Source organism: Marmota marmota, unplaced genomic scaffold (assembly GCF_001458135.2).
Source record: "Marmota marmota marmota unplaced genomic scaffold, marMar, whole genome shotgun sequence".
NCBI lineage: Eukaryota > Metazoa > Chordata > Mammalia > Rodentia > Sciuridae > Marmota > Marmota marmota.
The window spans coordinates 6,116,686-6,132,085 of NW_026000051.1; the positions used below are offsets into that span (position 1 = coordinate 6,116,686).

At 41.0% G+C, this 15,400-nt stretch overlaps 1 protein-coding gene across 8 annotated transcripts in view; it reads right to left on the reverse strand.

Moving 5' to 3' along the window:
- Window positions 1–3,687: 3,687 nt before the first annotated feature.
- Gapvd1 (GTPase activating protein and VPS9 domains 1) overlaps window positions 3,688–15,400 on the reverse strand; it is a 60,730-nt gene continuing 49,017 nt past the window's right edge. For all 8 annotated transcript variants that reach the window (XM_048813050.1, XM_015497588.2, XM_015497589.2 and 5 more), the window contains 5 exons: window positions 14,631–14,818; window positions 13,427–13,640; window positions 10,677–10,749; window positions 9,365–9,562; window positions 3,688–7,797 (listed from right to left, as the gene is read on the reverse strand). In XM_048813050.1, the coding sequence (XP_048669007.1) occupies window positions 7,657–7,797; window positions 9,365–9,562; window positions 10,677–10,749; window positions 13,427–13,640; window positions 14,631–14,818 (814 nt within the window). In that variant the 3' untranslated portion in view covers window positions 3,688–7,656. The remainder of the gene's footprint in view (window positions 7,798–9,364; window positions 9,563–10,676; window positions 10,750–13,426; window positions 13,641–14,630; window positions 14,819–15,400) is intronic.

The following is a 15,400-nucleotide window of genomic DNA, read 5'->3' on the forward strand; positions in this document are numbered from 1 at the left end:
GGTGGCGGCCGAGGTGCCCATGGACCTCCGGGGCAGTGGAGCCTTCTCGCGGGCCGAGACTTGGTGCTCGGTAGTGCCTCCGCCAGCCACACCAGCACGGCGAGGGCAGGGGCTGTGGGCTTGGTGAACTTCCGAGCCCCGGCCCGGGGAGGTACAGGAGGGAAAGTCCCTCACTTGGCAGGAGCCGAATTAGGAAGGAAGGGAAGAATACTGGCACTGAGGAGTTCCTCCAGCTACCCATCACCCCCATCAGCAAACATTTGGGGCACCTGCCATTTGGAGACAGGAGAGCTCATGTTCCAGGGGTATCACTGTCGTGTAGAGGAATAGGTTCGGGGGCAGAGGGGGTCATGCCTCAATGAGGAGGGTAGGAAGGGGGTCATCTGGGGAATGTCCTCCAGGAAGGGCCACTTGGGGCAGAGTAGGGGTGGTCATATCAGAGACATGAGCAAAGGCCTAGCTGCACTTTGGTTAGAGGTGACAAGTTTTGAGGGGATTGGATGGAATTGGAGGGGGTGTACTGTAAAGGTAGGCTGGAACCCAAACAGAAAAGATTTCAGGCAGAAGAGAAATCTGATCAGACTTCATTTCTCAGGGCACCTAGGAGGGGCTCGAGGGAGGCCTGGAAATGGCAGGGCACTGTGTGCAGCAGAGGCAGGTTCAGGAGAGGTTTCCTCAGGAAATTTGGGTGGAGTAAGGGGGCAGCCAAGAAGAGAGGCTAAAACAGGGCAAGCCGGGGCTGAGGAGGGATGAGTAGGGAACTTCCGGATTAAAGTTTCAAAACCAGGACAGGCATTTCATGATTCCTATTCATGGCCACGGATCATAATGGAACTTAAGCTCTCAGCTGAATCTTTCAATTAAAAATAGATTCTCTGAGTGATGTCTCTGTGCACGGGTGCTGGTGTTCCTGGGCCACCAGAGCAGAGCCAGTGCTGGCTGCCTTCAACCAGGGTGTTGTTGGCCTTTGTCTGAAGGGTGTCTTTCCAGGATTTCCCAGCCTGAGCTGTCTATATGCTAGGTTGGAAAGACTCTTGGCACCTAAAATTTCTGTTCATTGGAAAGACTCAAGTTCCCTTGGAGTCAGCTCAGTGGAGAGCATTTCCTATCCAGGAGTCCAAGCACCCCTTATTCCTGGCAGTCTCTGGTAACTTCTTGCCAGTTACGTGCCCTCAGTTAAGTGCCAGCAGCACAGGAGTAATAGTTCAAGATTTGATACATGTGACAAAACTAGAGACTGCATGGGACCCATGAGGCCACAGAGCCAAAATCAATAAACACTCTTCCCAGAGGCTGTCACTTGCTTTAGGTCTGGTTCTTGGCAGAGATCAGATGAGACCCACCTTCCAGTTCCTGAGCCTGGCACATGCATGTCCACTTGAAACCCTTGGCTTTTCAGTTAATGAAAAGAAAGTCCTTGTCCAGGGAGGGGCAAGACCTCTTTAGGTTTGTTGGTGTGGTCCTATCTTGCTGTGGAGGTTTGTTGGACATTGCTGGCTGCACTGTGCCAGTCGGATGGCCCTCACCCCCTCCCTCCCACCCTTTACTGCACAATTGCCTCCTCTGGCCTGGTTGACTTGAAGCTCCCACCCATCCAAGCAGCAGAGGTGGCCTCACCTATCACCATCACAGCCACAAGAGAAGGAAAACAGGGTCACCAGAGGTTAAGATGTAAGGTGGGCCAGAGGAAAGAAAATAAATCCAGGAGTGGGAGTGCCCGTACTGACTGGGGAGCTGGCAGCTATGACCTGTTTCCAGTAGGGCAGGCTGGCTGCACTGGGGGGAGGCTAGGGACTGCGCTACGGGTGTTGCTGTTAAACAGGGGACATAGGTTTCAAATGGACACAAGACACAATTGAAACAGACATTTTAAAAGCATACAGTGGAAAATGAGACAAAAAGATGAAACAAATTTGTGTATATCATTGACTACAATCCTCCTGGGATGTGTAGTGACTTGAGGTTAAGAGACAGCATTACATAACTCAGGGATTGTGAATGAAGAAAACATGTGGACTTAAGCATGTGAAGAGACATCTTTAGAGGGTTACTGGACTGGCAGCAGGCAAGAGTCCTTGTCCCTTGTAAGGGTCGACTCCCATTCATATGAATGTCCCTGGTGGGATGTGGAGCCAGGTGTTTGTGTGGATTCTGTAATTAATCCCAAATTTTCCTGAGTATGAGTCAGCTGGAGGCCCTTACCAGAAATGCAGATTCCTGGGTTCTTCCCCAGAAATTGATATATGGTTATGGGAGCACAGGCATGCAGCTCTATGAATAATAGTCCCAGGTGGCCATACAGGTGGGAAGACAGTGGCCCTTTCTTTATGAATGCTGGCTCTCCTGGGATTCTCACTCATCTGAGTGTAAGAGTCACCTGGAGGACTTGTTTAAAGATTCCTGGTGCCACTGCCTATGGATTCCAATATAAGCCAACAAGCACACCAGGAAAGTCTTAACAGGAAGTCTAAGAGACAACGGTAGAGTTCCCTAGTGCGCTGAAAAAAAAAAAAATGGACTAATTCCTGGGTCCTACCCCAAAATATTATAATTCATTTAGTCACGGAGGGTCAGGTCAGCAGCAGTGTCTGTCAACAGCCCTGGTTACAAAAGTTTTATCAAAACTACCAATTATGGGGGTAAGGAAAGCAGATGAGAAAATATCTATTTTAAAAAATAATATTGGATACTCTTCGAGAGAGTATAAGATTTCATGCAGTTAGCCAGCAATATGCTGATTTCTGTACAATTAACAGAAATAAAATTACCATGGCTTCATTTTCATTGTCTACAGCAGATCCAGGGACTCAGAATTGAGCTTTTTCCATTTTAGCACAAAATGTGGAAGATATTTTTTGGGTCCCCACAACCAGAGATTTTCCAGCCAATATGGTTTTTTGGTCAATGTTTTCTGAAGTATGAGGACTGCATTTCACTACCCTACGCAGATAGAAAGGACTCTACCGAGGCATAAGCTCTTCATGTAATTATTTAGGCAGGGGTCACATTTATAGCTACGGATCTAGTTTGGCTTTCCAGGGTCATCTTCAGGGCAGAGCAGCACCTCAGGCAGGCAGGAGGAGCTGGCTCAGTGTCTTTTGGAGAAAAGTTACAGCGCCACTTATCTAGAGAGAGGGTTGAGTGGACAAACCTAACAAGACATAGGCAGCTCCAAGTTGGGAAGTTGAATTCTACTTTCAACTTCAGACAAGTCCTCCCACCTACTTTAATACTGAATCAAATGAATGAAAACCAACCCCAAAGCCAGCTTTCAAATGCTTCCTTCTAAATGAAGTGCAGTCCACATGGAGAAAGCACCTGCCCACCAGTGAGGAGACTCAGAGGAGCGGGCCTATGTAAGCTGGGGCTCCTGTCTAGTAGTAGCCACCCTCTGCTGAAAGGGTTGTACAGGCTTCTGTACATATTGTACAGCACTTCCATATTCAGAACTAAGGCTGAGGAACAGCTACAAATGTCAGACAGAAGTGTGCAGAAACAGCGGCTGTTCACCATCTCTCAGCACTGCTGGGCCACTTGGATTCCTTCCCGTCCCATGTGGACAAGTATCCTCGGATGTTCAGATGAAAAGGACAGTGTGAATCCATGGAGAACATCAATCATATTCGAAAAGCCAAATAAAGTTTCAGAAATGCTTCTGAATACAAAATAGATGATGGAAACATGAAGGCCAGTGAATGAAACTGCTCTCCCTTTTAATCAGTTTTACAGATTGACGCCATACAGCAGTAATCACATTGGGAGACAGGATGGGCTTCTTGTTCATATACAAGATTGTGCAAGCTCATGGACTGAGGCTTCAAGGTGTTACCAGTTTTGAGACAGGAGGCAGTACAAAGCTTTTTAGTACAGGGGAAGCACAGGAGGAGACGGTAGACAAGACGATTACCTTGGCAGAGGCGAGTTAAGGTGAGAGGCCAGTGCTGCTGGGCCTTCCTCTATCCTGAGCTCTGGCGGTGGCTCGTGCTGCTCCACAGGACTCTGCAGCTCAACCACAGCTCTCCTGCTGCAGCAGATCTACCTTCATGTCTCCAAGTGTTCTCATGAGTAATAGAGCTATTCTTGGTCATCCTGCTTCTTGGTAACCTACATTCTAACATACATTAAGTCATTAAGTAATTACTAATCTGGCAAATCTTTCAAGAATTTTGGCATTCAGAACATCTCAAATACCCCATTACTGTTAATCCACTTACTAAAACTGTTTTTGAGTTTCAAGAAGACGGTTTCTGACCCCTCCCCCCCATTATAACAATTACATATAGACTCAACTAAAGGGAGGGAAAACAGATTTTTCTTCAAAGGAACAAATCTGGAAAGGCAGAAGGCCACCCAGGCTACACCACTGAGGACGCTAACTGCACTACATTTCTATCACGTCTATGCAGTCCACTAACGCTATTCGCCAGCCTTTGAACAAGCATGTTCCTGCCTTCCCTCTTCACACCCACTGGCAGCAGAGAAGACATTTTCAAGACTCATACATTTAAAACACCTAGCTGACCTTTACTTGGCCCAAACTGGAATTCTTATAGCAAGCAATAGGAAGATGGTGCCTAGGTTTGGCAACTGTCAGATACCAGTTCATATGGCAAGAACACAGCTCCATACTGTTTCGGCTGGATTTTTGTTGTCCTGCTTATGCACCTTAGGAACATGTATTTGTAAAGTCCACTTTAAACACAGGCTTCCAGGATATAACAGAAAAAGAAAACCATGCATCATAGCTATTTTCAATCTCCCAGAAAGCCTAATTTTCTTACTGCTGTGATTTACCTATCTGTATAAAAGACTTTCCTAAGCAGGTTTTTATAAAGGAAAAAAAAAATGCAATTATTATGGCTGAGGTTTTACCTAAAGTGAAGAGAAACAACAAAATATTCACTAGGTTTTTTCCTAAAAAAAAAAAAAACAACAAACTTTATAAGAAAAGACTGTGTTCAATCTGTATTTCTCTTACTTCCAGAAACAAAATATTAATACAAAATGGTTTTTCTTTTAAGAAAATTCCACGAGACTGCAGTGAGCTGAGCTACTGTCTCTCCATAGAATGTGCATTAACTCTGTAAGTTCTGTATAATAACTGGTGGCTCCTGAATGTTCCCAATGGTGATTTTGTACCTTTGCACTAATCCTTCATGTAAAACAAGTATTAGAAGGTAGTAAAAAAGCCTTGAAGAACAACTGTTCCTCTTTCCTCCCCAAAATGTAATAGTCATTTTTCTGTCTCACATACTATCATTGCCATACAGAGAATGACTGATTCAGAAATCAACACTTTAAGAAATACTATCATGAATCCAGAGAGGTGATGGTTAATGATGAAGTCCCCCTGCTCCTGAAAGGGACTTTAGGGGGAGCTGTCCCTGAAACGGCTGTCCTATGCTTCTTGGTCAGCTTCTGAATCAATGGTTCTGCGTCAATACTGCTTGAGCACTGCAGAACCCCAATTCTTGCCTGCAATGTAGGCCAACACCCCAAATCCACAACCTCTCTTCCACAGAAAAGAACCCTGGTGCAATGTCCACATCTTCATATTTATTTCCACAGTGATAAAACATGGAATATATTTAGCTACCATAGTAGAGGAAAAAAAATCTTTCATTGATTTATGATTTAAGTCCCATAACAATGAATCCAACTCTTCTAAGTCTTCAATTGACTAACATTTACTCAATCAAATGCTGAAGTAAATGGACCCCCATCTAGGTCTCAGAAGTCATGTCATACAGTTTGTCTTATAATGTACTTATGATGGGTTGTGACTTCTAATACTCAAGCAGGGTTGATAGTGAGCGACAGCCCAAGAAGCACATGGCTTTCTACATGATTTTTTTTCTTTTGCAGTGATGGAGACTGGAACAAGGGCCTTATGCATGTTAGGCAAGTGCTATACCACTGAGCCACAACCCCAGCCCCCAAATTCACTTGTTTTTTGTGTATGGTACTGTGACTTGAACCCTGGGCTTTGAGCATGCCAGGCAAGCATTCTACCACTGAGTGACTTTCCAGCCCTGTACATGGATTTCTTGACCTAACATTCAAAAGGTCATTTTGTAGTACTAATTTAATTTTGATCTTTCCCTAAAAGACAGAAACCACATCCCACACTCCTATGTATAACTTATTATTTGGGTGTTTTAAAATAAATGAGCAAGAAGTGGAGGCATGAAAAAAAATCCAGCTTCTTTTGGCATTAGGAGACACAGAGATCTCAAGAAGAGAGCAGACAGCTTCTGTATCCACCTGCTCATGGCTGGTTGTCACAGTTCCCTTAAAAACAAATGTCTAAAATTGCTGCCAGCAATGAGGGGCTCAATGGGACTGTGTTTGTTATAAAAGAAGATAAACATGTTTAGGAAACATACAAAGCAGAACAAGTTGGTGATGGCCTATGTACAAGATCTGTGCTTGAAGCTTTGGTGTACCTCCTGGGCCAGTTGCTCAGACACCAAAGCCCATTCCTGATTAATTATCAATACACAATTCAAACCAAACTACTGAAACATATTACTTTTTTTCAGAATAGGGAAATAAAGGCACAGAAACCTGTCAAAATAGATTTTTTTTCCATAAGAATAGTATGGTTGGTTAAAATAGTTTATCACTAGTAAAACCTGTATCACTAGAGCAGACAATACAAATTAGTTTTAAAAAAAATGACATTCACTGAATTCCTGGTCTGTGCATTCAATGTGAATAATCATCAAAAATATATTACAATTAAAGGAGGTTTATAAGGAGCTCTGTCTGGGGTTTCTATAGCATACTTAGTATTTTAGATGAGAAGTACCACACTGATATCTTGGCTGTCTACTGTTCCTTTTTATGTCACCTAGAGAGTCTGTCTCTTAGGAGTGCAGGTTCACGTGCTTCCACAGAATGCTGTGCCTACATGACCTCCTCAGGGACTTCCAGACTCCTCATCAGATTCCACATCTAAGAGTTCAATGACCTGTATGACACTTTAATAAATATTTCTGTGTTTTTTGCTTTTAAGCTCAGCTTAAATTTTGTCAAGGAAACCATTTCACAAGAGGGTTTTTCACAACCTACTATCAGCAATATTCCTTGTTTATTAGAATCTGAAGATGTCCATATTACATCAAATATAAATATATATTATATTTACATTTCCTTCTTAGCTTTTCAACTTAGGTGAGTGTATTTATAGATAATGCCACAAATGCACCACTATTATAACCCTCAGTGCAGCTGGTATCTTTCTTCCATTAGATGCATATAAGACAGCATCTTAAAAGAGGTGTACTGTTCTTTTTAAACAATAGGAAAGAATGGGGTATCCATGAATGGACGTCTAGGAATTCCTTAAGAGATTCTGTTCTGTTTTTCAATATTTCAAAATACCTGAAAAAATGTGGTCCCTTTTAGCAGTACTATTCTCTACTTGGGGACAAGAAAATTAAATATGCAACTTAGAAAGGAAAAGAGCCCAAAGAAAAGAGAACCTGCTTGTTAGCTCATTAATCTGTTTTAGTAAAGATCTGTTTTAAAATGTCTGAATGCTGTACAATATTATACAAAAACAATCTTCAGCCTTCAAAGCAGCTGCTGCATTTTCTTAGAGATCTGTTTGCCTGACTAACAGTCTGCTGCCATGGTGGGCCTTTGTCTTGGTCACTTTCGGTCATCAATGGTTTTAATGAATTCTACTGCTGCTGTGAACTGCATCCACCAATAGGACTCTTCTCCAGACAGACAGCTGGCATAGAAGCTGCTGATGTACTGCACAGTGGACAGCAGGCAAGGTGGGTTTGCCTAGAGAAGTGAAAAATGAACAAGTCAATCACTCAGATGCTAAGCTCTGCCCAAGTCATCTTAGCATGTGTTCTTTAAATGTTTTTTTTTTTTTTTGTGTGTGTGTGTGTGTGAAAGAAATACCAGTCCTTTTGAAAATAAACTCTACATTGCTTTTTGGAAGTAATCTATAAACAATATACTGGAAAGGCAGTTGGGTTCTAATCCTAGCTGAACTACCCAGAGCCTTCCATCCTGGCAAATCACCTAATCTTGGTAGCCCCTCAGGTGGCTGAACTAATCTCCATAATCTTCTTCAACAGTCCAGGATTCCAGCAAGTTAGATAAGAAAATAAATGCTGTGGGCTAACTGATAATATCTGGTTAGGAAGTCCAGGTAGAATCAGCTGAGAGTAAAAAAAAAATAAATAAAAAAGGTAATGTGCCCCCTATAGCCCAGAGGGGACACAGAACATCTTCTGTTTGTTCACTTTCTTTCACATGGACAGAAAGGACATATGCTATTAAATAGTTTTTAAATAGGACAAGCTGAGCCCCCTTCCTTAAAATCTGTTCAAAATGGCTCTGCAGTAGGACTAGCCAGATCACACTCAGAATAGAGAACAGCAAAGGCCAGGAGAAGTTGCACCTGCCTGTGTGCGGGGTTTCTGACTCTGAGCCAAAAGTTTCAGTTGCAGAAATACCACCAACACTAAAGATTAGGAAGATATATGTCAGACGTACTTCAGATATCAGCGGCTGGGGTGTGCTAATATTCAGTGATGTCACTTGGGGCTGTGTGCACCCAAACTGCATGGTCACACCCAAAATGTTCAAAATAAAATGTTTAAGTGAATTGTAATTTTAGAGTTCAAAGAAAGACAAAGGGATATAGCTCAGTTGGTAGAGTGCTTTCCTCACATGCACAAAGCCCTGGGTTCAATTCCCAGCACCATTAAAAAAAAAAAAAAAAGACAGACAAAAGATGTCAATACTTTTTAAAATAACGAAGTATAATTATAAAATAAGAGGCTCAAAGAAGATAGAAGTGATTGGTAAATCTGGTGGTCTATTTAACAACCATTATAAAGAATTCCATGTGAAAGAAGATTACAAAAGTACAATAAAAAGAACCTGTTTTCATTCACTCAAGGATGACACATTAAGCCCCAATTAAGATCTATAGGCACTGGGCTGGGTTTGTGGCTCAGTGGTAGAGTGGTCGCCTAGCATGTGTGAGGCACTAGGTTCGATCCTCAGTGCCACATAAAAAAATAAATAAGTGAAATAAAGGTATTGTGTCCATCTACAACTAAAAAAAAAAAAAAATGAAGGAAAAAAAAGAACTATAGGAAACTACTTAGATACTGAAAATGTTCATCTAGGAACTGATCCTCTCTTGCTTTGTTTTGAAAACTGTGACTTCTAAACAGAACAAATCTTGACATTATACACTTTCTTTCTGGATAACACAGGACTTGAGATGGAGAAGAGTCCAGGTCTCTAACACTACACCACATTAAGCCCTGTGCCACCCTACTCAGGATGCCACCTAAACTCTTTAACTGATAGTAGATAAGAGACCCACCTTTATCAACACAAACACCAACACAGGAACAAAGTCATCTGCTCCAGGGACAGAGTCCTCATTGGCCAGGCTCAGGAGGTTCATAATTGTAGAGCACATTCTCAGGATGCACTGCACTTTGTCCCGGGGGGTTTTATAAGCACTTATTGTCCTGATTTCTGATTGTGCAGATGGCCACGGTGCTTCCCGAAGATAAACCTAAGTGAGACCACAGATAATAACAGACCCTCAATACAAGGGCAATGATCTGTTGGAGTGACCATGGCAACCTCCAACCCAAGTCGGGGATAGGCTAAGGTGGCTGCTTTCCTCTTTCTTCAGTAAAACTGGACTTTAGGTCCTTCCCTTTCCACCCAAGATTATAGTTATCTTTTAAATGTTTATGTGATATACTTTGTGTTTTAAAATAGAGCAACACAGATATACATTAATAGAAAGGGTATACAATAACAAAGAACCAAGAATTCATAAAATTTCAATGATCCTTTTTTTTTTTTTTTTTTTTAAGAAAGAGAGAATTTTAATATTTATTTTTTAGTTTTCGGCAGACACAACATCTTTGTATGTGGTGCTGAGGATTGAACCTGGGCCACACACATGCCAGGCGAGCACGCTACCACTTGAGCCACATCCCCAGCCCCAATGATCCTTCTTAAATAGCTAGAAAAGGACTTCTGTACATTTAATAGCATGAACAAGCTATTAAAACAAGATAATTTAAGAATTAATATATACTTTCTTACAATGGTTCTTGAAATGAGATCCAAAAATAAAAAAGAATTAAAAATTTTATGCCAATTAATGTTTCATTTGTGGGGAATTTAATAAAAACAACCAGAACTAGCTCAAATAGCTGAAATTTTCCAGATTTCTTATTTTGTAAGAGATGTATGCCAGGTAAAAATGCTAGTATCAATAACTAAAAGGTAATTTGAGACCATGCCATATTTAATTACTTCTTTTGGAACAAAATTCCTCACCTTCTTTGGAGTGTCACAAGCCCCTTCTTCAAATGGGATGGCTGTGTAGAAACAAGACTGTAAGAACACCAAGACAGCTCGCTGCCCAGGAAGGCAGGGCTTGGGACAGAAGCCAGCAGCTCTGGGGAGGCACTCTCCTCCTCTCCTCTACTGAGGTCCCTTTCCATGCCAGGGAAATTTAACCCTGGGAACATGACAGAGTGAAAAGTATCTAGTGCAAACGGTGCTTCCTATTTTATCACACTCCAGTTCCCTGACATAGTGGTAATATGCACATGGTACACCATGCAAGTTAGTTAACATGTAACCCATGGTACATAAACCTGTATTACCTCTGGGATCTGAAGAGCTCTGTGATTTGCAGTCACTACTTTAGACAATCTCTGGATATGTTCATGAAGAACCCTGAAAACCAAAATGCAAATGTAAATATACATTTCAGAAAATAAGGCATAAAAAAGCCATAGTCAAATTTTTTCAAAACACTCAAAGTATTTTAGACTTATTTATTTATGCAGGTTACAAGTACAGTTGAGACTCTCATGGCCATAAATTTTCTTTTTTATCAGAAAAGGTTCAGATTTAGGATCTGCTTAGAAATGCCAAATGAGCTGTGGGGATGCAGATAGGGTAGGGGAATCCTCCTTTCCTGGACTAGGACAGCATTCCAAGGAACAGAGGAGAGAAGCCCTTAGCTTGAACACACTGCTTAGTAAAGGAGAGGAAAAAGAAGAAAGTGAGAGAAAGTAAGAGGGATCAAGAGCCAGAAACCAAAGATCAGGCTTTCAGATGGAGAAGGGACTCTGCCATTCACCAGCCCCTCACTTTCTATGTGAAAACAGGATTAAAAGGTATAGGATTTGCCTCAGTAGCAGGAGCTAGAATAGCTTCTTGACTTCCAGTGTCTGGAAAGATCCAGACACTGTTTATTGTCTTTAAACCTGCAGAAATGCCATGAAGGAGTGGGTAGGAATACTCTACTTCAAAGTTGCTCTCTTCAGTAAATGTAACTTCAATATCCCATTCTATATTCCATGCCGAACACCAGAAATTGGTGCTCTGGAGAGAGAAAAGGCCCTGGGGTAGGCTAACAACCTCGGAGACGATGAATACACGAGAGAGGCAAGTTGGAACAACTCTAAGTGATTTCACAAGAATGTGAATTCTCTCAAATTTATGTGCAACCTCTTAAAATTTCTGTAGGCCTGGGGGTGTAGCTCAGTAGAGAGAGTTTGCCTAGCATGCATAAGGCCCTGGGTTGCATCCCACAAAAACAAAAACAAAACTTGCATGAACTATTAATAACCCTTCTCTGAGATCCTATTGCACAGACCCCTATTAGTTACTGGGCTGGGAAGCATGGAAATAACTGTTACACACTTAGGGCAAAAGTAGGACTGCAGAGCAGTACTTAGGGAAAAAAAAAAAGGGTAATAACGGATAACACACTTAGGGCAAACGTAGGACTGAAGAGCAGTACTCAGGAAAATTAAGAAGAGTAATAATGAAAATGATAATTCCTCCATAGTCTCAATCCCCAAAATACCCAATGTCACTATTCTACATTTTTTTGGGGGGAGGGTGGGAGTGGGATGGCGGTTGCCTTTTTTTTTTTTTTTTAATTTTTATTTTTTGAGACAGGGTCTTGCTAAATTGCTTAGGGCCTTGCGAAGTTCCTAAGGATGGCTTTGAACTTACCATCCTCCTACCTCGGCCTTCTAAGCCACTGGGATTACTTCTTATTTAATATTTTTGCAGTAGGCATCAAACCCAGGTCCTTTTGCACTCTACCACTTAACTACATCCCAGGCTCTCAGTATTACTTTCTAAAACAATTTTATTCAGACATAACTCACATACCATATAATTGCTGATATTTGTTGATAGTCAAATATATAACTGTTCATTCCTAATAAATATATAATGAGTACATATTAGAAGCCAGGCACTGTGCTTGATGCGATGACATTCATGCTCTCACAGAAGGGACAATCCAGTAGGAGAGAGAGCATTTATCAAATGATTACACTAACTAGTAATCAAGAACAGGAGAGAATCATTACCCTAAGTACATGTATGAAGATACGAATGGTGTGAATATACTTTGTATATAACCAGAGATATGAAAAATTATGTTCTATATGTATAATATGAATTGTAATGCATTCTGCTGTTATATATAACAAAGTAGAATAAAAAATAAAAATAAATAAGATTAAAAAAAAAAAAAGAACAGGAGAGAATTTCATTCCCCAGAGACATCTGGCAATGTCTGAAAATATTTTTGGTTGTCACAATTGGTTGGGCATTACTATACCTAGGGTGTTCAGGCAGGAATGCTGCCAAACACTCTACCATCTATAGGACAGCTTAGTCTTCACAAAGAGCTGCCTGATCTCAAATGTCAGTAGTGCTGGGTTGAGAAACCTTGACTTAAATAAATGGCAAATAACAATCATGCAAGTGTTAAAGAGGGGTACTAGGCCTGAGACAGCCCTAAGGGGATTTAAGCTAGTCAGGAAAAGTTTCCCAAGGAAGTGATGCTTGAATTGAAATCTGAATGATAAGTAAGAGTTAATCAGACAGAGAAGGCAGGGAAGAACATTTGAGGGAGGATACAAAGCTGTGCCTTCCAAAAAGGCCACACAAATTCATATACCTGCCAGCCTGATGACCTTCCTGAAAACTGGGTATTTATTATTATTTTTTAAATTATTATTATTATTTTTTTTTTTGGTGGTGCTAAGGATTGAACATAGGACCTCATGTATACTAGACAAGTATATACAACCACTGAGTTATATCCCAGGCCTTTTTCTAATTTTTTATTTTGAGACAGGGCCTTGCTGGCCTCAAATTTCTCATCTTCCTCATGTATGTCCCCCAAGCATCTGGGATTACAGATAAGCCCCTCCATGCCCTACTTATCATTCTTTTGAATTGCATAACTCTCATGGGTGAAAAATGATAACTGAGACATTTCCTTTACTATCAGATGCTAAACCACAGGTACGGCTTGCCTAAAGTATGGGGCTACCTGATACACGCATCCAGCACAGGCACTCAACATAGAAGCACTCACTGGTCACGAAGGATATCCCCATCCTGATTAGGGTAGAAGGCAAGCTTGAAAATGCGATTCATCACACTTCGTTCGATGGCCAGCTGAGCATCCTGCAGCTGCTCTTCACTTGCATTTTGCCATATGACATCCTGGGCCATTGCACCATAAAGAAACTGTAGAAAATCTTCTACCTGAGCAGTTTTATCATCAGCTGCTGTGAGTTTCTGAAAATCTCCAATGCACAAACAATAACTTTTAAAATACATCATATGAATAAACTTAAAAAGGAAATTTTAGAACTTTTCCCCATTTTCCTCTGTTTCATTTCCCCTCAATCCAACATATTAAATGGAAAATTCTAGAAATAAACAATTCATAAGTTTTGAATTGCAAGCTGTTTCTTGGTAGGCATCTCATTATAGGTTATAGGTATAGCATATAGAGATCAGTATTAGACACAGTTTCAGGCATCCGCTGGGAGGAGGGGGTGTCTTGGAACATATCCCTTGCAGATAAGGGGGGACCAATGTATTAAAATCCATTTTTAAAATATTTTTTTGTAGTTGTAGATGGACACAATACCTCTATTTTGTTTTTATGTTTCTTGTTTCCTCAACAAGTGTGGTGCTGAGGATCAAACCCACTGCTTTCCACATGCGAGGTGAGCACTCTACCACTGAGCTATAACCCCAGCCCCTAAAATCATTTAATTGCTAGTGATACAGATATTAAAGCCTAAAGGTTTTGGAGTGCTTTATTTTAGGACAATACACAGCCAAGTCATTAAAATCAGGAAAGAGTAAGAAATATCTAAATATTTACGTGCCAATGAATTTGTTTAAAAATATGTTGTTTGTAAAAATGAGAAAGATTGTGTGAATCCAAAGTTTTACCAACTTCCCCAATTTTTAAAATAAACTGATATTCAATCCAGGAGAAAAAGAAATTTAGAGATTTGATATCAAAGTGTAATTATTAAGAATCCACAGGGGCTGGGGATATAGTTCAGTTGGTAGAGTGCTTACCTCGCATGCACAAGGTCCTGGGTTCAAGCCCCAGCACCATCAAAAAAAAAAAAAGAATCCACAAACTAACGAGGTATTTAAGGAGCTGGTCTAAAGTATGCAGGTACTTACACAAGCTAGCAAGCAAAACAAAACAAATTTTCCCAATCTTCCTAATAATAAATGGTTGAAGACATGCTTCCTCTAACAGTAGTTACCTTGAATGAATTCCCTGATCTTCTTTTCTTTGCTCTCAAGCAGTAACCTCACACAGACAGTGGTAAAATATCGATTGGCTACCTCTTTGTCCCGTAAAACCCTTTGCAAGAGCCTCTCCAGGTGAGCCTGCGTAGTCTGCAGTCCTTGTCGACAGCGAGTGAGGTAAGCGATATATGGGGCTCTTTTCCTAAAAGGAAAAATGCTTTGCAGGACATCAGATATGTACGGTGCTTACTTTTTTTTAAAAAAACTAAGAGTTCTAATTTTTTTCACTTCATAAACTTTTGCTTTACAAATTGGCATGTCAGGCTACAGACAAATGTCCTGGGGAATATTTATGCTGCCAGCTCAAGAAACAGAATCCTGTTTTTCTTGAGCTGGCAGCATGAATTGTGCATGTCTGTGATGAACAGTATCTTTTGAACTGAATGTTTAGCTCCCTAACTCAGTGAATATTACTAAGGCTCTTCAGATTCTAGGTTTATTTTATACTGGAGCACAGTCTCCCCACTAGTAGCACCTCTTACTTAACAGGAAATGAACAGTTACAGAAAATTGAAAATAAGTTGGGCATGGTGGTATACACTTGTAATCCCAGCTCACTTGGGAGGCTGAGGTAGGAGGATTACAAGTTTGAGGCCAGCCTGAGCAACATAGTGAAATCCTATCTCAAAATGAAAATTAAAAAAATAGCTGGAGATACAGCCCAGAAGTAGAATACTTCTGGGTTCAATCCCCAACCATCACCCCCCCACATACAAAAAAAGAA